The sequence below is a fragment of the Sabethes cyaneus genome, chromosome 3 (genome assembly GCF_943734655.1).
Source record: "Sabethes cyaneus chromosome 3, idSabCyanKW18_F2, whole genome shotgun sequence".
NCBI lineage: Eukaryota > Metazoa > Arthropoda > Insecta > Diptera > Culicidae > Sabethes > Sabethes cyaneus.
Window position 1 is genome coordinate 139,231,602 of NC_071355.1, and position 26,083 is coordinate 139,257,684.

Genomic DNA, 26,083 nt, shown 5'->3' on the forward strand with positions numbered 1-26,083 from the left:
TGGCGCTACCAACGAACTGGGAACGGGCTTTGTAGTGCTGGGCGGAATGCAGGATCGCGTGATAGATTGGAAGGCGATCAACGAGAGAATGTGTGTATTGAGGATAAAGGGTCGTTTCTTCAATTATAGCATCATTAACGTGCATCATGCAACGTACGACAGCTGCTCGTCACGGGACATCAAGATCGTCATCGGGGATATGAACGCCCAGGTCGGTAGGGAAGAAATGTATAGACCGGTGGTAGGACCCCATAGCCTGCACACCGACACAAACGATAACGGCCAACGATGTACAAACTTCGCAGCTTCCCGAGGCCTGGTGATCCGAAGCACCTTTTTCCCGCGCAAGGATATCCACAAAGCCACCTGGAGATCACCTGACCAACGTACAATGAACCAAATTGACCACGTTCTCATAGAGGGCCGGTTCTTCTCTAACATCACGAACGTACGCTCCCGTCGGGGTGCGGATATTGATTCTGACCATTACCTAGTAGCAGTACATGTGCGCTCAAAGCTGTCCACCGTATACCGGACACGTCAAAGCCGCCCTCCTCGGCTGAACATCAGGCAGCTAGATAACCCACAAGCTGCCGAGAACTACGCGCGAGTACTGAATGAGGCACTGCCTTCTTCCGAGGAGTTAGGTGCTTCAAACCTCGAAGACGGTTGGGGCAGAATACGCTCGGCCATCGGAGAGGCCGCTACCGCGGCACTAGGTATTGAGCCTCGGAGTACACAAAATGATTGGTTTGATGGGGAATGCCAACAAGCGGTGGAGGAGAAAAAAAATGCTTGGAAAAATTATCTAAGTATTGCCACTAGAGAGAACCTGGCCAAGTACCGACGAGCTAGGAACAAGTTGACCACGATCCTGAGGAGAAAAAAGCGCCAAAAGGAGGACAGGGATCGTGAAGAATTGGAGCAACTATTCCGAGCTAATGACACGCGCAAGTTTTATGAGAAGGTAAACCAAACTCGGAAGGGCTACACACCGAAACCTGACATGTGTAGGGACGAGGGAGGGAATCTAATTACAAACGAGCGCGAGGTGGTCGACAGGTGGAAGCAGTTCTTCGATGAACACCTCAATGGCGAAGTCGCAGAAGGAGGCGGAACGGAAATTAACCTAGGGGCGCCCATGGAAGATAGTGATGTCCTAGCACCTGATCTCCAAGAAGTCAAACGAGAAATCAGGTTGCTGAAGACCAATAAAGCCGCTGGGAAGGACCGCCTACCGGCAGAGCTTTATAAACATGGCGGAGAAACGCTAGCAAAGGCTCTACACTGGGTTATTTCGAGGATTTGGGAGGAGAAAAAGCTACCGGAGGAATGGATGGAAGGAGTGGTTTGTCCCATCTACAAAAAGGGTGATCGGCTAGACTGCTGCAACTATCGCGGTATTACGCTGGTAAATGCCGCCTACAAGGTACTCTCCCAGATCCTGTTACGCCGGCTGTCACCGATAGCACAAGGTTTCGTAGGGAATTATCAGGCGGGTTTCATGGGGGCTCGCGCAACTACGGACCAAATTTTTACTATCCGACAGATCTTGCAGAAATGTCGGGAGTACAACGTGCCCACGCATCACATCTTTATTGATTTCAAAGCAGCATACGATACAGTCGATCGAGACAAGCTATGGCAGATAATGCACGAATACGGTTTTCCGGACAAACTGACGCGACTGATCAGAGCTACATTGGATCGAGTGATGTGTTTTGTACGCATCTCTGGGACACTCTCGAGTCCCTTCGAGACGCGACGAGGGTTGAGACAAGGTGACGGTCTATCCTGCATGCTGTTCAACATCGCTCTTGAGGGGGTGATCCGACGAGCGGGCATCGAAACGAGAGGCACGATTTTTACCAAGAGTAGCCAACTTCTAGGCTTTGCAGATGACTTCGATATCATTGCCAGGAACTTTGCGACGGCGGAGGCAATCTACGCCAGACTGAAAGCGGAGTCTAGGAGAATTGGGCTAAAAATAAATGCGTCGAAGACCAAATACATGAAAGGAAGAGGCTCAAAGGAAACAAATGTGTGCCTCCCACGGACGGTAACCGTTGACGGTGACGAACTAGAAGTGGTAGAAGAGTTCGTGTATTTGGGATCGCTGGTGACCGCGGACAACAACGCTAGTAAGGAGATCCAGCGGCGCATCCAAGCGGGAAATCTAGCCTACTTTGCCCTTCGTAAAACGCTACGATCAGGAAGCATACGCCGCCGCACGAAGCTAACAATGTACAAAACCATTATTAGACCGGTAGTTCTTTATGGACTTGAAGCCGTGACGCTGCTTACGGAGGACATACGCGCCCTTGCCGTGTTTGAGCGGAAAGTGCTGCGGACGATATTTGGCGGAGTACAAACTGAAAGCGGAGAGTGGCGGAGGCGTATGAATCACGAGCTACAGGCACTGCTTGGGGAGACTACCATCGTACATCTAGCGAAAGTTAGCAGGCTACGGTGGGCCGGACACGTCGTAAGGATGCCGGACGACTGTGCGACGAAAATAGTCCTCTTCAACAACCCCACCGGCACCAGGAACAGGGGGGCCCAACGTGCACGACGGCTCGACCAGGTCGAGAGCGATTTGCGACTTCTGAGACGACTAGGAAATTGGCGACGAGTGGCCCAAGACCGAGTTGAATGGAGACGAGTGCTTGAAACAGCACGAGCCACCCCGGCTCTATGCTGCTGAAGAAGAAGAAGAAGAAGAAGAAGAAGAAAAAAAAGGAAAGAAGCCTTAATTGCGCGCAAGCAGAGAACTATGGCGGGAGGAAAAGCAATTTCTAGAGTGTGTCATAATAAACGTGTTATAGAGATCATCAAGCAGCTGACGAAAAATAAATCGACTGGGAACGATGGCTCCTGAGCGGAGCTTATTAAGATACCTCGGAAGAACTTGCCACTTGTCTGCACTAGCTAATTGTAAAAATTTTGCATACATAACAGCTACCGGAGGTGCGGAAGGGTGGAGTTATCTACCCAATCTACGATGCCGGTCTAACAAACCAGTCGTCGTATGCTCGATGCTCGGTTGGGCGATGCTGCTATAAAGTGGGTAAGATCGTTGCACTAACCCTGTAATTGTATTGTACAGCTGAAATTCAGCAGTTTGAAAGTTCGCACAAAAGAGGTGCTCTACAAAACACTATCCCTCCCGGTGGTCTTTTACGGGCATGAATTATGGTCGCTGAAGGAAGCTGAACGACGAATGCTTGTGCTTGGGGCTTTTGAGCATAATAAACTACGATCCTATCAACTCTAAAAGCCTCCCCCAGCTGAGATTCAAACACACGACTGGCTTGTTTAACCAGCGTTGTACCTCGAGACCATCTGGGAGCCTTGTTATTTGACACCTATTGGTCGATAAATTGTTTGTAGGCGATATGGAGAGTTTACAGAAGATCCCCTTTTCCTGGAAATATTTTATGAGTTTGTCTTCAAGCTTAAAACGATCTGAGACGAATACTACGAATCACAGCAGTCTTAATCTATTTTAGTTACAAATGCTACCTTACGACTAGGGTACTTGATCCAATAGTTGTGGTAGTACCAATAGTTGCGCTACTATTCATTATTAATGTATATTTTTGTAACCGTAGCATTTTAGATAAAACAATTACATTCATTATATAAAACAGGGTTTTAGAAGTATTGGCAGTTAGACTACACCATTTAAAATTAAAGCATTATTTGCTAAAACGCCAAGTTTCGAAAATCCAACGCGCAGTTGGAGCGCACAACTATAGGCGCTCATCTATAGTTTTGCTACGATGTTTTTTCACTTAGCAACCTAGCAATGTATATGGAATACCACAATTAAAGGAACATTAAACTTAATTAAGGAAACATTAGCGCAACTGTTGGTACAATATAATTGAATCGGAAAATTCATTTTTTCTTTATAAAGCTTCTCGTACAACGAAAGCAATTGTCTTGCCTTGTGACAAATACCTTGTATTTGATAAATTTATATCCCACAAGCATTAATAAAGCATATACCTCAATAAACAAGCAAAATGAAGTTATATTGTGCTTAGTAGCGCAACTAATGGATCATCTACCCTACATAAATTTCTACTGGAAAAAGGTTTCGATTATGTACTGACAGGAGGTTTCACCCAAGACTGTGTAGAAAACATATTCCAACAAGTCAGGTCGTAGTAAAACCTATATTGCACAGTTCATGGTCGAGATACCAAACACTTCTTACTAGGTTTGGTGGCGGAGAATTTAGTTTGCAGTCATATGACAAGAGAAAAAGAAGAAACGACCAGTGTGCCCTAAGTATTTAGAATACGTGTTTGAAATTAGAGTTTTTTGAGATTATAGAGGCACATCAAGACATGAAAAGCATACTAGCTATTATAGAACGTCGAATGAATTTAGTATCAGTGGGTCATATAATAGCATGTTATCAATTGCGAGAAAACATTATTTTATGGTTTCTCCTTTCCCGTGTGAAGACGTGGGACACCAAAATGAAACGGAAACAGAAATTTGATAGTAAGTCGATGGCGGTGTAATTTCCTTTCCAAAATGGACTCTACTTCCAGAAAATCGAATAAATGCAATTAATTACATGACATCGAATGATGCACTAGCATTATGTTAATCGTGTTTGAACCTTTCTGTCGGTTCAGAACATTGTTATACCACTACCCAGTTAAAAGTTACAGTCATCAGACATCGATAAGCAGCACAGATGAAAACAGATCGAAACTGCTACGCGTATTAGCTTAGATCAACAAAGAAAACAGTACCACACCATTAACATTTTCGTCTATCAAATTAATTAAAATTTTGATGTCCTGAGCGTAAAATGTGTCCGTAAACGTGCGTAAAGATTCAGACACAATGCATACGGATTTTACTACGTTGCGAAAATTTGACTAGAAACCCATGGAAAAACTGTCAAATTGCCGCAACGTAGTAAAATCCGTATGCATTGTGTCTGGACCTTAACTTGTCTTCTGATTTTTCTTGTCCAACCTCATCATGGATTTAACTATAGTAATGGCTAATGCCGGATTTTTGGTGTGCTTTCAGCGTATAAAGGCATAAAGCACATGACGTAGGTATTTATTATTACTTTTTAGGTGTGCAGAATGAGGAACAAACATGCGCAGAATTAGGAACATGGACTAGAAAGGGCACAGAATTAGGCACCGTGGATAAGTGGACAAAAAATATACTCAATTGCTGGTCGACTTTTATTTTTTACCAGATAGGATAAATGTATTATATTTCGCCCCCCAGAACCCAATTTCCAATTAACTTTGAGAGTTTATCTAGTTTAGTTTGGTTTTTTTCAAGTTTATGTTACCAATTATGGTCAATGAACTGTATCTCTTCAAGAATTTGTGGTTTTTATTATTAATCGGTTACAATTAATTTTTCACCCCGCATATTCAATCTTGGCCCCGGTATGTACTACATTTTCGCCATGCGGAAAGACGTTTCCTTAAGCGTTTATATATAGTAATATTCAGATTTATCTATGTTGAGGTTTTCAGAACTTTAATGTGAATGAATAAGACTCGCCTTTTCTTTTTTTCGCGATGTTATTCGATTTTCGAACCTCAATTGACCTTGTGCTACCATTCATTTCTAGGGATTGCCGTTATTACAGCTTCAGGATGCATATTTTCTGAACCATTTGTAATGGCCCATATGATCTTGTGAAATTTGTAATGACCCATATGATCTTGTGAAATTATCACTCGCAATAATTCAATTATTTTGCATATTTAATTGAATTTGCATTATTAACGCATAATATTATCGTCTATACATCAATCAACATAACATCCAACTGGTTTTATGCAGTCACTAACGTTTTACTGTGATTTAAACAGTGATTGACACGGGGCCGAAAGACTAAAACGAATTTTTGTGTGCTATTTTTCGCCCCCTTTAAAAAATAATAAAATCTCCTTAAGATTCACCATGATTACTCGTTCATGCATTTCAAAATGTGATTTATGCTATTTAAAAAAATAAGTAACTTTGTCGAATATAGTAACTATCTATCTCTTTGGTTGTGTGTAAAAAGTACTTAAGAACACTTATTAAAATAACTGTTACTTTTGGGGATATAGTCAGATACAGACAACTGATACTTGCTTTTACTGGTTTTTTGTTGTACTTTTATGAGTGAGTTATTTGATCTGCCACTAATTACCACCTGGGTAAGATTTGAGCTCAAAAAAGTACTCTTTTTCGCCGAAAAAGCTCAAATATCTCGGAAAATTTTGAAAATAACATATAATGATGTTCCACTAAAACGTGGCGGGTATGAAATGGGGAAGGCAAACAAGAAAGCGACCAATATAGCTCTTGCCACCCCAAGCCCCTACCTAGCGCCTCCACGCGGCCATACCCGGTAATGCTCTATAGTAACTAAGCTAGGAGATGCAAATCAGCGTGATTCCCGGTTGCCTGATTTCAAAACTGCGATTTTGGGCAGACGGCTGACCCACACGGTCAGGTAAGCCTAATATGTTATTCTAATGATTTGTTTTGTTTTAACTCATCAAGCACCTCTTACTGTACAGTGAAAACTTTAGCCGTGACAAGTTTGAATAATGCACATCGATATCAGCAGGAAGAATTAAATTAATTATTGGATATTAGATGCACTGATGGACACTTAAATGTAAATTGTTAGTGAGATTGTTCTATTTCTCCCATATATTTCATTTTATTTTGACGTAGGACTACGTCTTACGGCAAGTTTTGAGATAGGGTGTCATTTAAAAGCGGTTTTCCGATCGATTTTCAGTATTCTTACACCAATCGATCGGAAAATCTTCTAAGAATTTACCCAAATGAAGAAAAGTGTGGATTCTTGATGTTGAACTATTGAAAAATTGAAAATAATGAACCTATGTTTTTCCAGAATTCTCGCTTCGTGATTGGTTGGAAGATTCTTTGCGATGATCTGAACCTATACCAATTTGATATCTGTGCTTGGGAAGTAAACGAAAACAAATGACAAAGTTTACTCATTTCAACAAGATTCCTTAACACCGCGGTTAAACATAGACCATTTTGATGTCCTTGCTTGGGAAGTACGCCAGAAAGAGTGACAAAGCCCCCTCGTGCCAACAGATTTCTTACGAACACGATTAAACCTAGTCCAATTTGATGACTGTTTTAGGGAAGTGTGCCAGAAAAAATGACACAAATTCGCTGCCCCAACAGATCGCAAATTCTTTACTGCGAGACGATTAAACCTCGGCAAATTTGATATCTGTGTTAGAAAAATGTGCTACAGCTGTAGTGTTCGGTTATAATACTCTGTTTGACTCTGTATGAAGACGCATGCTTGTCATTTCATTAGAAGTGCAGTGAAAAGATGTGCTGTTGATAAAATAGGATTGAATTGGTAAAATCCCTTCAACGCACAGTGGTCCAATCAGTGAAATACGTGATCGTGTGATATTGCGCCAAAACGTGAAGTTTTTCGCATACAGTGTCTTTAGGAACATTTCTTGGTATAACAAGCCCCTTCTTGTGAGAGAAATCTTTGGGTGATTAATTCCCTTAAAAGTGAGATAAAAAATTTAGTTTCTCGTATATTCGAGATACATGTTTGGTACTTTCGGCAAAGTTGTAGTAAATATCAATGCAAATAACTTTGTCAAAGACACTATATTTGTATCTCTTCATAGAAATTATCTATGAAGCGTTATTCGTGGACAAACCCTTTAAAACAGTTTTTAAACCCTGACTTCTTCTGGTCAACTTTTACGTGTTCATAGTGTTCTAGAAAGTTGTTTATCTTGCTAAAATCAACGTTTTTGTAGAACATTATTATACGTGATTTTCTGCAGTTTCGGAGATTTTGAGCATTTTTGAAAAATATAAGTACTACTTTGAGCTTAAATATTTCCCAATGTGGCAAATGGTGGCAGACCAAACAGCTCCTACTTAAAAGTACAACAAAAAAACTTTAAAATCAAGTGTCAATTGACTGTATCTGTTTGTATCCTCAAAAGTTATAGTTGTTTTAAAAATCCTTCACAGTCATGTTTATCGAACAATTAAAATGTACTTCTGATGCAATAAACGCCATTTTGTTTATGTTGACAATCTCTTTCTAACAAGTTGAGTTACCAGCAATTTTTTTCGCCTATTTTCGAGGCGAAAATGAATGTAGACTGAAAATTATTTGACGCAATTAATAACAGAAAAGCTTCCAAATAACTAACTTAAGTCTATTTTGTTCAATACCTTCGATTGGTGTCTTTTCAAAAGATCCCACACATAATGGGCTGGTACCAAATGGCAGAAACACAAATGGTCGAATCACGAATGGCCGAAATCCGAATTTCAACAACAGTCACAGAAGACCTAATTTTCTCGGAATGACTTTTTAGTCTATTTAATTAGAAAATACGAATTGACAAGCAGTTAACAATTAACTTTACTCAAACAAAAAATAAAATAAGTAACACATCTTTTTGTTGTACTTTTAAGTACGAGTTGTTTGATCTGCCACCATTTGCCACCTTGGGAAATATTTAAGCTCAAAGTAGTACTATTTTTCATCAAAAATGCTCAATATCTCCGAAACTTCAGAAAATCACGTATAATAATTTTCTACAAAAAGATTGATTTTAGCAAGATAAACAACTTTCTAGAACACTATGAACAAGTAAAAGTTGACCAGAAGAACACAGGGTTTAAAAACTGTTTTGAAGCGTCTGTCATGAATAACGCTTCATAGACAACTTCCATGAAGAGATACAAGTATAGTGTCTTTGACAAAGTTGTTTGTATTAATATTTACTACAACTTTGCCGAAAGTACCAAACCTGTATCTCGAATATACGAAAAAATAAATTTCGTATCTCACTTTTAAGGGAATTAATCACCCAAAGATTTCTCTCACAAGAAGGGGCTTATTATACAAAGAAATGTTCCTAAAGACACTGTATGCGAAAAACTTCACGTTTCGGTGCTATATCAAACGATCACGTATTTCGCTGTTTGGACCACTGTGCAACGTGGGGAACCATGGGTAATAAAAACAATCTTTAATTTCAGTAAGGTAGCAGGAAAGCAATCGTTTGTGTTCTTGATTTTGTTAAATTGTTTTCAAATGCACTATCTTTTGAGAATTGAACGTATGCAATGTAACTACTTTGATAAATGTTACATACAACGCATGTAGCATGTATATATGTTGCATATAGCATTTATTTATGTTGCATATAGCATGTATACATGAAGAATCGAATGATTACATGCATGAATACATGCTACTACCACTACAAAGAGACTTACGTAGTCCTGCGTCACCTATATATGCGGTCGTGTCTTGTACACAACCCTCTGATTTTTAGTATTATATTCATATCGTATTACTGGGTACAAGAACACCTATGAAGATTGCATGAGTTTTTGCGCACTTTTGTGTCACAGTATGTGTCAACTAACGAACCCATTTCTACAACCGTAAGAACATGGCAAGGTGTAGGGTAATTTATATATTTTGAACAGGCGTTACGCGTACTCTATTTTGGACTTTTACGGCAAAATCAAATGGAAAATGTCCAAAATAGAGTAGGCGTAACGCTTGTCCAAAATGCATAAATCACCCTATGGTGTACTTACGGGTACACCATATCAGCCACCCATGGTGTGTACGGTTGTCTATGCTATGCTATACTATGCTATGATGTTCCACTATAACGTGGATTTTAATAAGACAAATAACTATCTTGAACACTATAAACACGTAAACATTTACCAGAATAAGTTAGGGACAAAAAATTGTTTTCAAAAATCTCGCGTTTCGGCATAATCTCACGCGGCGGTTACGTATTTCGCTGTTTGGATCACTGTGCAGCCTCGCTCAACAAGGGTTAATACGCTTGAAACACTCATCTGGTTGTTCATGTGACCTCGAAGGAATCATTAAATAACTTACAGTGTGACACATATATATTCGAACAAAAATTATTTTATGCTTGTAACGACATATACAATTAATACAATCAAACTAATACCATGTGTGTGTGTCATCGTGACTTGAGTCTTACTTGACGTAGTTTCATTTTTATAATGTGTCTCATTCGCTGTACACGAACCAATGTTCGAGTTACGGTCGTTGATAATAAGTAAATTCCGAAACGGTGCTGCATGCAGCATTATTTTTTGTGACCTCAAGCATCTCGGCATAAAAAGAGGATTTGCGTACTATATAGTAAAAAGATTTGTCGAGACGAAATCTGTTGAAAACCGTAAAAAACCCGAAAGAAAACGAAGCGTTAGAACTGCAGAGGTCATAAAGGTTGCTCTAGAGCAAATTTGTCGCAGTTGCGATCGGTCCGCACGGAAAATGGCAGTTGAGCTGAATATCGACAGGAAATCTCTTTGTCGAATTTTGAAAATGGATCTGGATGAGAAAGCATTCAAAAAACGTAAAATCCATGGATTAACGGAAGCAACAAAACAAAAACGGCACCAAAGATGCAAACTGCTGCTCCGTCGGCACGGTGATTTCGAAGTGATCTTTTCTGATGAGAAGTTGTTTGTTCTTCAAAGCCCGCTTCATGCTCAAAATGATCGGTTGTGGTCGATTTCGATCATCGACGTTCTAAAGCACAAACGGAATGCACCACGATACCAAAATTCATCAGCAGACATGGTATGAGGAGGCATTTCAAAGAAAAGGAAACTTCCTCTTGTATTTATTAACATTATGTGAAAGTTAATGCAAAATATTATCTAGAAATGGTCTTCCGGGGAGTGTATGGTGAAGAATATTATTGCTTTCAACAGGATGGAGCTTCAGTCCAGCCCACACTGCAAATCTTGTGCAGACGTGGTGCACAGCCAATCTGACGGATTTCATACCGAAAAACGAATGGCCTCCAAGTTCTCCTGATTTGAACCCACTGGATTTTGATAAATGGGGTACATGCAGCAGACGCTCAAGGATTATAAATATCATAATTTAGATGAATTGAAATTAGTTATCAACAAGATGTGGGCGAATATTCCGATCGAAGTAGTTCGTGCCGCATGTAACGACTTCAAAAAGCGTTTGAAGTGCTTTATCCAGGAAAAAGGCGATTCAATAGAATAATGATAGTTTGTTGCGTTCTGTATCCATGGGTAAACAATTTCTAAAACTGGTATCCGAAATAAAGCCTTTAATTACAAAAATATATGACTTTGTTTATGTTCGAATACATATGTGTCACACTGTAAAAGGAACAAACAAAAAAATTATTTTTGGGGCTGATATAATCGAAAAATAACTGATATAATCGGGAGTAGATATGATCGGGAGCTGATATAATCGGAACCATACTGTATTGGTAAGTTGTTAGCACTGCGCGGAAAACTTGATAATAACAGGTCCGTTTGGATCACACTTATTAGGTTCATAGTTCGTTGTCTATCTAGGAAGTCCCCGGGTTTATAGTTTGAGCCGATTATTTCCGCATTCGACTCTATCTAGGCCTATGTAATTCGCCAAAATTGCGTTACCCTTAGCCTTGGCCAGTCCTCACATGGTGCATGTTGGTAAGGAGAATTTCATTATATCGTTTGACTTTTCCTACGTCCATTGCAAAGATTACCGTTATCAAAAGATTTTCTGTTGATTACAATACATCATTGTATGTTAATAATGTAATGTATAATGAAAGCAAACAAGAGTATTAAAACAGAGGTCTTCAATCAAGGCTAAATAAAACTTCAGATTTTGAATGTTTCTGTATCTTCTCATTTAAATCATAAGCATTAATTATAACATGTATATTCGTACGCAATTTACTTCTGAATTACATGCGGAATTTTCCTATCATGCCTAAACTCGGTGATAAATGTTATTCCTCAATAGCGTTGGTAAGTCTTTGGTAGCTCTAATTTTTATAGCTCTGTGATGTTTCCCTGGTTCATTATAACGTTATCGTAGATTAATCATTTACATTCTAATACTTTTTTTATAACATAGCAATTAGCTAACGATATGTTTCAAGTTTTGCTTTTGTTTCAGATCCTTTACCATTCAATGTCCTCAGTTATATACAAAAACAGCTAAAGCACTATAAATTTTCTCTGTACCATATTAGCCACTCATATTATATTTCGCAAGACTAAACACTGGTGTTAGTAATAGATAAATTATATAGTTGCTTCACCCTTTCTCAATGTATTCGTCTTAATATGTATAATATATAATTAAGCTAAACGATCAAGCAGTCTCATTCATCCTTTTTTGTCCACAAAAACATCTACTTACAAGTTAGTAGCCCTAACTGATACAGGTAAATCGAAACCTTTTCATTACGAGCGTCATACCGTTGTTGGCAGAATTGTAATTATCAGCAACGCAACCTGCAGGAGGGGTACCGTCTTGAAACGGCCAAATGGTAACCAGTCAGCACCAGAGCTAGATATTTCGAAACTGTCGTCATTTCTCCCTCCAACTATCAAATCTAAAAATAAACGCATGGTTATCTGATGTAAAATTTATAAGATTCATTACTTCGCCCAGAAAGGAAAGTTGTCTACCTTTTCTTTTACTAGTACTTTCAGCGTCGTCGTCAATTAAATCGTTAGTTTCGTAAAAATTATGGCCTTTGCGGGATTTATCTGTAAATAGAATAGGGAGAATTAGATTTCGCTTCAAACATAAACACCATAATATTTATAGGTAATCCCAATCTTATAAAATTTTAATCTTTTTTATTTTCTTTTTTTCTGAATCAGTGTGGATTTTAAATTATAAAATAACTGTAATGATTTAACTGAATTAAGTTACATTACTATCCATTGGCCCAGTTAGACTCAGTAGTCGCCAATGTTGGTTTCGAAGTCTGATGCCGGTCTGACACTATTTTCTGGACTACCAGGTTTGTCAGACGGGATTCGTCGTCTCTTTTATTCTCTAGTGTTCTTAAGGGACTCATCACACTCATCACTTACGCCACACTCGATGTAAAACTCGCAGTTCCATAAGAACACTAGAGAATAAAAGAGACTACGAATTCCGTCTGCCAAACCTGGTAGTCCACAACATAGAGTCTGACAATCCAATCGTCGTTTGTTCAAATCTCGGCGGTGTTGCTAGATTCGGAGGGATCATTGCCCCGTAATTGTCCTATATTCTGATAATCGGCTGCGAAGTCTGTCGACAAAGAAAGGTCAATTTCTTAAATACATTTATATCCAAGGCCTTGCTTTGCCCTGTCCATTGCTGATGAAATGCAAAACTAATCAAGCCCGTGCAGCTGCTTTGGAGCCAGGGTGGCCTTTGCCGTAACTAGAATTCCTTTCCACTGTACTCGGTCCTGGGCTACTCGTCGCCAATTCGTTGAGCGTCCCGACACACGCAAGTCGGGCTCAAGCTATCTTGTACGTTTTTCTTCTCTATTCCTGGTTCCGGGATGGTTCTTGAAAAGAACGAATTTCACTGCAAAGCGATTCGGCATCCTTGCAACATGGCCGACCCACTATAGTCTCGCAATTTTTGCCAGGTTGACGATGTCAATCTCTCCAAGTAGTGTCTGCAACTCGTGGTTCATACGCCTATGCCACTCTCCGCTATCCGGTTGTACTTCGCTAAAACTAGTCCGCAACACCTTTCGTTCAAATGCAGCAAGTGCACAAATGTTTACCTTAAGCAAAGTTACTGCCTCAAGTCCGTAGAGGAATGTTAGTCTGATTAACTTTTTGTACATCGTCAGCTTTGTGCCGCGGCGTATGCTTCTTGATCCAAGCGTCTTGCGGAGGAAAAAGTAGGCTCGCTTTCTAGCTTGAATGCGTCGTTGAATCTCCTTACTCGTATTATTGTCGGCGGTGACCAGAGACTCAAAATATACGAACTCATCAACCACTTCCAGTTCATCGCCGTCAATAGTGACTATCCGTGGGAGGCGAACGTTGCTTTCTCTGGACCCAGCCCGCATTTTCATATGTGTATTGAGGTTACAAATGAGAATGATGTACCGGTACGTATCCAACAAAGTAGTATTCGACGCGCAAAATCCGCCTATCCGTATCATTTTGGAGGCGAAATACACACTGAGGAATAAATTTAAGCAATATACTTACATAAGTATTTTTATACGATAAAAACCAATTAAGCGCGACCAGCTTCATACAGCTGTACAACTTTGTGCTGAAAATAGTACATTTGTCAGCTGCTATCATTATAAACGATGGAATATCAACTTGGGCTCACTTCATTAGGCTTTATTTACTTTCCCGAAGTTATAAAAAGACATTTACGATAATTTTCGTATAATAATATACAAGTTGGTACCGGCTGGGGAGCCTCTTGCTACCATACATTTGGTTTTCGACGCCTTGACTTGTAACCCAATCCTCTTAACCTCCGTTTTCAGTCAGGCGCATGTTGCCTCCGCCGTTCCGAGGTTTCTAGTAATAATGTTGAGGTCGTCTGCGAAGAGTTGACTACTCATGCTGAAAATAGTTTCCCTCGTTTCGACCTCTCGCCGGATCGCACCTTCAATAGCGATGTAGAATAACATAGTGGACAGCCCGCCCCCTATTGCAACTCTCTGCGCGTTTTCAAAGGACTCGAGAGTGCCCCCGAAACACACACACATGGTACAATACTCCAGAGTGGCGTCAGCCGCGTCAATTTGTCCGGAAAACCGATCTCGTGTATTTTCTGCCATAGCTATTCGCGTTCGACTGTATCGTACGCTGCCCGGAACTGTACGGAAATATTATACCTGGATACTTTGTACTTTTACTTTACTTTAGAGGCAGCGGTCCGTTACCGATCATACGCCGAACGAATTATGGTCCCCCAGTACCGTCAGTCCTGGGCTGCCGTTCGCCAATCCCCACGAACACCAGCTGAACGTGCATCGTCTTCGACAGCACTCACTCACCGGGTGCGGGGTCTGCCTCGGAGTCTACGGCCTGGTTTCTGCTGGAAATAGTTTTGGCTACTCTTTCGTCGGTCATTCTGGTCACCACCGCAGCCTGTACTACATCAGCATATTTTTATACTTGGTACAGCTCGTGATTCATGCGTCTGCGCCACACTCCATTTTCCATTTTGCCACCAAGTATAGATTCTAGAATTTTACGCTCAAAAACCCCAAGCACTCGCCGATCAGCTTCCTTCAGTGTCCATGATTCGTGTCCGTAAAGGGCCACCGGGAGGATTAGTGTTCTGTAGAGCGCCAGTTTTGTGCGAATTAGCAAACTACTGGACTTCAGCTGACTACGTAATCCGTAGAAAGCCCGATTCGCGGCGGCAACTCATCGTTTCACTTCGCGGCTTACATCGTTGTCACATGTCACGAGTGTACCAAGGTATATAAATTCCACCACTACTTCATATCGTTCGCCATCTAACTCCACCTCGGCACCAACACCATTTGGGCTCCCACCAGCAACCATGTACTTCGTTTTGGCAGTGTTAATGGTAAGTCCCAATCTCGCCGGTTCCCTTTTAAAAGGCCTGAAGGCGTCTTCCACTGCTCTACGGTTGATTCCGATGATATCGACATCATACGCAAAACCAAGAAGCAGGTGAGATTTCGTGATGATAATACCATTCCTTCCCACGTTTGCCTTTCGTAATGCACCTTCCAAGGCAATGTTGAATAGCAGGTTAGAGAGTGCATCCCCTTGCTTCAGTCCATCTAATGTTACGAAAGCAGCTGTGGTCTCACCTGCTATTCTAACGCATGATTTGGATTCGTCCAGCGTTGCAAGAATCAGCGTAACTAGTTTCGTCGGAAAACCATGTTCTAGAATTATCTGCCACAGCTCATTTCGTTTTACTGAATCGTACGCCGCTTTAAAGTCCACAAACAGATGGTGTGTCTGCAAGTTGTCCTTCCGGAACTAGTCTGACAACTGACGCAGTGTAAACATCTGATCCGTCGTGGAGCGACCCTCACGAAAACCAGCTTGGTACTCGCTGACGAAGGACTCCGCTTACGGTCTCAGTCTGCAGAACAGGATACGGGAAAGCACCTTGTAGGCAGAATTGAGCAATGTAATTCCTCTATAGTTTTCAAACTCCAGTCGATGTCCCTTTTTGAAAATTGAGCAAATGAGGCCATCCAACCACTCCTCCGGTATTCGTTATTCCTCCCAGATCCTGACAATGATCCGGTGGATTGCTTTGTACAACCGCTCGCTCCTCGCTTTTAGAAGTTCAGCCGGGATACCGTCCTTCCCAGTAGCCTTGCCGTTTTTCAGCTCACTGATTGCCTTTTTAACCTCCTCCTGTGTTGGTGGCTCCAAAGCTTGACCATCGCTTGCAATTCCTATCCTGTCCCTGCTGATCTCCGTATTTACGTCTCCATTCAACAGTGTCTGAAAGTGCTCCTTCCACCTGGCTGCAGCCACCGTTTTGTCGGTAAGCAGGTTACCAGCACTATCATTGCACATCACAGGCATGACAAAATTCCTGCATCTCACCATTTTATAGAAACTCAGTGTGTCGTTGCTGGCGTATCGCTCCTCTGCGCCGGCGAGCACGTGCTCTTCGCACTCGCGTTTCTTTAGACAATGGACACTTTGTACTCTCATCATTTCTGAAGGATTTGTCGATGAATAAAACTTTGATCCGCAGTAGCACGGGCCTCCATAAACCCCACTTAGTACTGCCCTACAAATTCTTTTGCGATCGGGGATAAATGAAGTAACAAAATCTTGGAGAGCACCTTGTAGGCAGTGTTGACCAGCCTAGTGCAGCGGTAATTACAGCAATCTAGCCTATCACTCTTACTCTTTTTGAAATTATCCATTGAAGTACCGTTGTGTGGGTCTTTGCCATTTTTGTAGAGTTCTGCCGGATTCCCGACGGATTTATTATTCTTCAGCTTACCGATTTCAAGCCGGATCTCTTCGAGATTGGGAGCCGGCACGCTGTTATCGTTTTTAGGCACTCCTAGGTTAACTTCCGTTGCGTCTCCTTCTGTTTTATCGCCGTTAAGATGCTCATCGAAAAACTACTTCCTTACTACTGTCGTCCACCCTCCTCGTCCCTATACATATCGGGCTTCGGTGTGTGCCCCTTCCCAATAAACATTTTTGTTTAAAAGTAGCTTATTCAACTGCTATACGGCTAATAGCAGTAGAATAATCACATCGCTATTGTACAACAATGTTTGTTGGGTTACGAGATTGGTTCATCTTCTTCTCATAGAACTAACGCGTCTCATTAACCCGGGATAGTTGTTCTAGCTCTTCACGATCTCTGTCCACCTTCTCCTTTTTTCCCAGGCGCCAGGATCATGGTCAACTCCTTTCGCGCTCGTCGATGCTTGGCCAAATTCTCTCTCGTGGCAATGCCTAGATAGTTTTTCCAAGCTCTTTTTTCCTTTTCATTGCTTTCTGGCATTCCTGATCAAACCAATCATTACGCGCGCTCGAGGTTGCCTCACCTTGCACCGCGGTTACGACTTCATTGATGACCGGGCATATCCTACTCCATCCGTCTATGAGGGTTGAGGCATCAAGCTCCACAGTGAAAGGCAAAGCTTCATCCAGTACACGCGAGTAGCTCTCGGCATCTAATTCCCGAATGTTTAACCAAGGAAGGCGGTTTTATCGCGAGGTTTAAACCATCGATAATTTTGAGCGCAAATGTACTGCTACTTGGTAATGGTCCGAGTCGATATCCGCACCTCGTAGGGAGCGTACGTTGGGGATGTTCGAGAAAAGCTGGCCACCGGTAAGAATATAGTCGATTTGGTTCAAGGTTCGTTGATCAGATGATCTCCAGGGGAATTTGTGGATGTCTTTGCGAGGAAAGAAACAGCCTCTGATCACCAGGTCTCGTGAAGCTGCAAAAATGCTTAATCGCTGGCCGTTATCGTTCTTATTGGTGTGTAGACTATTGGGCCCGATTACCGGTCTGTACGTTGGATCCCTGCCGACCTAAGCGTTCACATCTCCGATGACGATCTTGATGTCCATGGCGAGCAGCTGTCGTACGTTGCCTTAAGTTTCGCATAGAGCGCTTCCATCTCGTCGTCGGGTCTACCTTCGTGTAGACAACGCACGTTTATGATGGTGTAATTGACCGTTTTCCAATCAATTACGCGATCCTGCATTCTGCACGTCACTACGAAGCGCCCGTTTCCAGCTCGTTGGTCGCTCCACCGCTTTGGTAAAATTAGGCTTCTTCCACACCTTCTCGCCGTTGCGTCAGATCTCTTGTAGTGCCACGATCCCGAACTTTTGAGATTTTAACCGACCAAGTAGCACTTTGTCACTACCGGCTACCGACGAATTTAGCGATCTGCACTTCCAGCTACCAAGTATATCCATTCCATGTCCTCTTATATTGCTGAGATAACACAGTGCCTCCTTCCCTGTCAACATACGACCTTAGTTTTCACCGGGGTTGGTTACCCGATCTCCGCTAAGGTTTCTCGTATTGTGGCTGGTACCGTGATAGGTAGGGATAATAGTTACTGCATAAGAGGCTAAGGACCATTATGCGGTCTGAATTGCGCATTATCCAGCCGTTCACCAACCAACTAGGGAAATGGTGATCAATTACAGATTTTCGCTAGAAGAACATATAAACATAAACAATTTCATGGTGAGATCAGTCCCGGCGTAGTGGTTAGCATTCACGCCTCTCACGCCGAGGACCCGGGTTCAAATCTCAACGCCGCAGAAGTCACGAATGACCCAAGCTGGTTAAAGTGACTAAAATCAAAAAAAAAAAAAAATGCATGGTCCCACCTGTCATTGCACAACCCAATATACAGACCAAAATGTATATCGAAATTTTCCAGTTCATCCAATTAGTGATTCTACGCCTCAGACATTTCGGCACCAACTTTTCTAAAGGGCCAATCTGCAAAATGTAAACAAACCGAGTGAGGGTTGCCTTTTGCTGGACTAGCATAGGGAAAGAAACCCTCATTCGGTTGGTTTACATGTTGCAGATTAGCCCTTTTGAAAAGTTGGTGCCGATTTATTCCCTTTCCAAAAAAGAGTACAGTAGAGATTTGTATAACGCGGATTTGTAGAACGCGGATTTCTATAGCGCGGGTACCATGATATTTCTATAACGCGGTTTTCCGTGTATAACAAACACACGTAGCATATGGATATTGAGTTAATTGGGGCTAAACTCGAGTTTTGAGCGATTTTGAACAGATACGACCGTGGTGTCTTTTAAGAAGTTGTAGGACACATAACAGTTAACTCTCTGATATACGGATATACGGAAACCACAAAGTTACGGGTTGACCTGCTGGAGGTTCCGGAATATCCGTCGAAATTTTCGTATTGGTAAAGTTGGTTAAAATTGGTGAATAACGAATTAAAAAAAAAGTAATAAATAAACGACCTTAGAAAGCCATAAGGTGGTCCTCCGAAAAATTCAGAACATATCGTGAATATTTTGAGTGTAATTTGACTACACTAGAAGTATATTTCGACTATTTGTGATTCAATTTGGCCATTGGATGGTTTACCGGGAGAAAATTCAAAGCTTACCTGAAATTGGTCACTGGAAATGCAAATGTTTTTAATTTGTAACAGATCAAAATGAAACGGAATATCAGCAATCCTCAACTAAATAGGCCGCTCACGACCCGACATGGCCGCCAAAACGTTCACTGGAAAATTAGGATGTGTCGTCAAAGTGAACAATAAGTGAAAATTCATGTTGAAGTCCGCGTTACAATTTGATAAAGGTTTGATATAAACCATTTCGGATTTAGAAACAGAAATGATGCGAATACTGCAAATGTTCGCTGACAAATAAACGAGGTTATTCCGCAAGTTTGTTGAAATTACCAATTTTGCTAGTGTAATTTGATAGATGTGGTATAGTAAACTGAACTACCGGTAACATTTACTATACTTGCAAATCTAATGGCAAATATATCAACTTTTGTATAAGCTCTTCACCAGGTATTGTGCTCTTCTGGGAAAATTTTAACATAAATCTAACCATCGTAGTTAGCCATGGCCATTCCGAAATCCGCGTTGACGGTATTTAATATTTTTATGGGTTTTGCCTGAGAAAAAGTGAGAGAAGTGCTATTGCTTTTGTTTTCATCTTTTCCTGGACAATTCAGAATGGGGCTTCTTGTAAGAGCGTACAGGCTACGAAAACTTTGTTGCTTTCCTCAACGCGATAAGCAGTTCGATGCCCTTGATCATCAAATTTAATCATTTAATATCGGATCTTTTGATGCATTTCATAATGGCCAGGTTGAGTCATAAACCGCTGAATTTATATTCCTATTTCACATTGTTCAATGGTTTCAATGGTCATTGTTCATTGTTCGAGGTTGAATGACCATAATTATGAACTCAAAGAACAATTATCGCTCGTTGACCACTTTACGGATGTTCCGTATTTGTCGGAGAATCGTATGTTGGCTTCTCAATAGCACGGATTGTTTACTTTACTTATTTTACGCCAAATAATAAGCCATATGGACTTTAAAAAGGATTTGGAAGCTATGAGAAGACTTCACAGAAATGAAAATTTACCGGATGTTCCGGAAGCTCTGGAAGACCAAGAGGCGATTTTTTCTGTCTCACCAAGCATCTGTAAGATTTAAAAATATGTACTTGACAACTTTCCCAAAGGAACCATGGTCGAGTTGATTCAAAATTTCGTAAAATTCAGGTATAGCCCCAATTAACTCAATTTCCATATGCTACGTGTACTTGTATAACGCGCTTCTTATAACGCGGTCCCAATTACCCGCGTTATATAAATATCAACTGTATATGTAATGGCCGTGTATAGACTCTATACCTATAAAAATGGATTTCTGTCTGTCTGCCCGTATGTTCCTTATAGAATCGAAAACTACTGAAACGATCGGCGTGAAAATTTGCGTATAAGAGTTTTTGGGGTCAGGGAAGGTTCTTATGATGGTTAGAGACCCCTCCCCCCACTAAGAGGGGGGGGGGGGGGCTCCCATACAAATGAAACACAAATTTCTGCATAACTCGAGAACTAATCAAGCAAATGGAACCAAATTTAGCATGTGGGTGTTTTTGCAGGCATGAATTTTTTCTATGATGAATTAGGACCCCTCTCGCCGTCGGAAGCGCCGGTCACTGCGGGAAGCAGCCCCCTCCCCCCGAAATGGTTTGTAATGATGGCGAATATTGAAATGCTAACCGCTTTATTTTATCAGGCTAAGCAATGGGGGGAGTTGTTTTCTACTTTACTGTGAGGAAAATTTGTATATTAAAACACCCATGAACTCCCCAGAAACTTGTAAAACTCGAGATTGTGACAAAGGTCATCCGAGATTCACGATTTATGTACAACACAGCTTAATTTGTGGTAATACGAAGTTTGTCGGGTCAGCTAGTCATATATAAAAAAAGAAAATTTTCCCTAAAGTTTCGACAGTGCATTTTGTCTTTTTCAGCAAAAATGTATTTTGCCACAGAACTCCTTGAAAAAGACACTAACAAACTGTTGAAATGTCGGAAAAGCATCAAATTTTCATCTAGATAATTTTCTCTGAAGGCTGCCCAGCCGAAAATCACTAATTAAAAATTATCTAATCGAATGAAAGCACAGCTTATGGTAATATGTGAGACAGATTTTATTGAAAAGCCAAGAAACATCGTTTTTTACTCTGACACAAAACCACGAATGATTGAAAATAAATCCTAATAATAGGTATTATCCTCAGTCAGTACGAATGCCGAAAGTCAAAAAGAAACCATATCCTATTCTATGCTATTTGCCTTTACGGAGGTTGCTAATAACGGTCGCAATTATGAGGTGCCGCTTCTTTTCTCGGCTCATTAAATACGTCACTTTATTGTGTTCTAGGAAATAAGCAAAAGTAGCCACACGTTCCATTCCTTTCGTGGTTTCATTTTCCGGCGAAGCTGATACGGATCACTCAGCAATCAACGTTGAGTATCATGACTTCCTGTGGGTCGCCATTATTAGTCATTCCGGAAATCACGCGAAATCGTAGTAAAGAATTGACATCTCAAATGAGCTGTAAAAGTTTGAGACTCATAAGCTTTTTCAAATGGCAGTGAAAGTAATTTTACTTCGCTATTTTAATTCGATTTACTACTGCACTCAATTGTATGCTACCAGACATTTGTCTCGAAGTGTACCGCTCGATGGAACAATGCTTATTACCGGCGGCTTTTTATATGTTTTTATGACTTCACAGGTCACAAAGGTCTGCCATCTGCATGACGGAGCCGTGCGACAAACATAACCTATAGACTAGCTTACTGGCTTGCGTAGCAAGACGGCCAAGCAAACACGTATCCAGGGTATTCTGATTCGCCTGTACCTGTACTAATAATCAGCACGTCTACGGTTTTCTTTTTATTATTTTCCGTTATGTTTTGCTTACATTCGTAAACATCTCCCCTAGGGGTTTTCCCTTCTGCTAGACTTAACCATTTTCATTGGCTCACCCTCCCGGATCTACATGATGACACCCACTGAGCGAACATTAGCTTCGTACCAGTAGTTGCTCAATGGCGTGCGGGACGCTAAAAGGGCTCGGACAGTAATGAGCCAAACAGCGGCAACTGATTGTTAGCGGCAAGCTGTAACAAGCTGTGCTGTGGTGCGTGTCGTTAAATGCTGCTGAAATCTAGAAATCCAATTGTTGAGTCAGGCTTTCCTTTTTTTTTCGCTTTTCGTGTTGGCGGGAATCGTCTTTTTACTTTTGGGTACCGTCAAACCGCCGAGTTTGGGGGGGACTTTGGAAATATTTGAGCTCCGACCTTTAATTGAATTATTGTTTGCATAGACAACGTGACCCATGAAGTCTGTGAATGACGCACAAATTTCTAAGAAATGCTTTGATCTAACTATCAAGGTGTCGGATTATGCGAATTTCAATAGTTTGTTAACCATCAAACAAAACCAGAAAGAGTCCGTGCATAAAAATTGATGGAATATGGTTAAAAAATTCGGCAAAATTTGGTAAGCGACGGTCCTACATGAATCACTGTTAGCCAGAAGATGATTACCACTGAAAGCAAGGTTCGCCCGTGCCAACAGCCTAGCAAAATATGTACATTCTAGGACCACTTCTTTGCGGGTGGATAAACGTTTTATTGGTCCGTCATGATTGCAAAAGAGATGACAGCGATAAAGTCGACGGCGGCAAGCTAATTCTCCGGTCGGACGATGACGGTAGGCAAAGTGCTACGGTGTTGTACTTCGTATGTGTGTCGCCCCCATTCAAAAGGACGACAGGTTATATACCATTCCGGGAGCTAGTTTTTGGCGTGTTTGAGCTGGGCAATTTTAAATAAACACAAATCATCAAATTATTTTTGACGCCAGGAAGGCCGTTAAGAAAACAACGCAGAAATGATTTAGTAGCCGGTGGGAGTGAATGGTAATTGGAGAACGCGATGTAATGACCCTTCCGTTTGATTATTTGGATGATGAGGTTAATAAACATACAGTGTGATTTGGGAACGTAGGAGAGAAGTGTCTTGATTTCATCGAAGAAATAAATATATTATTTCTGGAAAAATCTGGTCATTGCTTTTACTGAACAATTAATCAATTGAGAAGACCGTATAATTATAGAAATTATGTAATGGATTAATTAATTTCTCATGGTCCGATATTTTCGTAAATAGGTATATATATTTTCAAATAGATGTAAGTTTAATTAAATTTGTATTAAATTTAAAATAATTTTCATCCAACAATTTGAACAAATGACATATTTGTTTATTTGTTAATTAGTGATACATCTTCTGACAAAATGTTTCAATGGAGTAATTAAAGCATATTAGTCCTAGCTGATCTACTTTTAAACACATAAGAATCCAGTCCGTTGTGGTTCCAAGGTGCGCCAACATCTGCGATGCACTAGGCCTTGGAGAAAAGTTGGATTCCAACCCGATTATAATTGACCCTCATTGGTTCGATCCGAGAATCCCCCTACTTAAGTAAAGAGGAACGTTGTACAAACTTAACAAGTATTGCTTCATTGACCCTTTCTTGCCTAATTTTTCGCTCTTTCCCCTTCACATTTTGTCAAGTCCTTCAGACATTATCAAAGCCTTAGTTTCATTACTTTCTACTACCGTACCCCCGTAATTGTAAAAAATATTGTTATAAAAAGTAATTAATAGCTTACCTTACCTTTACAGAGCGTAATGATGCCTGTCGAATATTAGTTTTAGGTCTACCATAACACCAAGAACAATAACGTGCTCAATTTTTTTAAATTTTTGCTCATTTATAGCATACTCAAATACAGAGTAATAACAACAAGCCAGTTGGACGGAATGAAAACCAGCCCAATGGTGAAGGCTGAATAATTGATATGAATTTCACCGAAAATTTTCAACCAAACCTGAAGATAATTTATGTGTCGTTGGGTAAATAAAATGATCAGCAATTTTATGGATGGGGTGAAAGAGTAATTTTATGGAGGGCGTGAGAGGGTGGGCTCCTATACAAATGAAACACAAATTTCCTCAAAACTCGAGAACTAATAAAGCAAACGGAACCAAATTTGGCATGTGGGGGTTTTAGAAGGCAGAATTTTTTTCTAAGGTGAATTGAGAGGTGAATTTCGAAGGGGGGCTGCCATACAAATGGAACACAAATTTCTTCATAACTCGACAATTAATCAAGCAAAAGAAACCAAATTTGACAAAGGAGGTTTTCGGAGGTAAGAATTTTTTTCTATTGTGTACTGAGGCCCCTTCCTCTTCTAAAGCAGGGGGGGGGCTCCCATACAGAAATTTTTGCGCATGTGCCATATTTTCTGCTATGTACCAAGCAGTAAGCTGTGAAAGTAAACTAGTAAAACCTTCTCGGAGCAAGAGACAGTGAATCGGCGCCGCTAACTTACGTTGTCATTCATGTCAAAAGAGAAGGACTTTTGAATTTTAAATGTTTTTTTAATTCCTTAAATATGCGTCCTAGCGACAAACAGCGTTTAGAGAAAATTTGTATTTAACATACTGAATAACTTTGTAAAACATTTGAAAGCCATGGAAAAATCGTGTGTAAAGTTATTGAGCGTAATTGATTTTAAAGAATTCTTGTTAAACAAATAATTATATTTCGCAATCTGTAAAACAGAGATAGTCACTATGTTCCAAAAAGTTACTTATATCAGTATGATCTGCAACTATTCCAAAGAAAAATATTTTTTTTGAACGTATTTAAAAAACAAAAGTTTATATTACTAGTTTAGGTGCACCCTAATAGTGCAGAAAGATGCGTTATATTTTATTAATAAACTTCTCAAAAGACCCTTTCAAAATTACATACTTTTTACCCACTCACTTTTTAACAATTTTGAACACTGTGGAGTTCAAAGACGAGAGGAGATAGTTGGGTGCCGTTACGATGTCCGCCGATTGGAGAATCCTGAGGGCCTTTATCGAACAGTCACCCGGTGGTGGGCGGGCGGAGGGAGCGGATTTCGGCTAAGATAGCTGCTCGTCAGAAATACGCCGAACTGGAGACGGCTGCTAAACGAGCTTCTATGCAAGAAGCGAGTGCATGGTCTAATTCCCTACATGAAGAAAAAGAGACCGCTACGTTTGTTGTACAATATTTCTCGACGCCTTAGTGGTGCCAGTATGAATTCAAATATGCCGCTAAAGGACATTTATGGTCAGCAGAGTATAGAGCAACTTAAGCAAGGGTTGAGCATTTTGAGCAACTCTTTCGAGTTTCAAATGTCAGAATTCAACAAAACCAGCAGTGTATGACGCCAATAGTTCGTCGCTAAAATTGCATCAACTCTGAGGCGCCATCACTGAATGAAATTGAAACAGCTATCAAAAGTATGAAATCCAATCCAATAGAATGCAAGGGATAGACTGTATTTCAGCCGAGATGCTTAAAGTTAATCCATGCTTATTGGCCCAGATGATGCATCAGCTTTTCAGCAATATATGTAAATCCGCAACTTTTCCGGCGGACAGAATGCAGGACATATTGGTCCCTAGAAAAGGTGACCTAACTGAATGCGGTAACTGGCGTGGCATCACACTACTCTGTATTATTTTCAAAGTACTCTGTAAGATAATCCTCAACCAGATTCAGGAGAAGGTCAACGCTTGTCTACGGCGGCAGCAAGCTGGA

At 40.8% G+C, this 26,083-nt stretch overlaps 1 protein-coding gene across 1 annotated transcript in view; it reads right to left on the minus strand.

The window, feature by feature from the left end:
- Window positions 1-12,327: 12,327 nt before the first annotated feature.
- Window positions 12,328-26,083, minus strand: part of LOC128740195 (lachesin-like) — an 86,744-nt gene continuing 72,988 nt past the window's right edge. Inside the window, exons 9-10 of the mRNA XM_053835724.1 lie at window positions 12,547-12,627; window positions 12,328-12,470 (exon numbers count right to left, since the gene is read on the minus strand). Coding sequence (XP_053691699.1) covers window positions 12,328-12,470; window positions 12,547-12,627 — 224 coding nt within the window. The remainder of the gene's footprint in view (window positions 12,471-12,546; window positions 12,628-26,083) is intronic.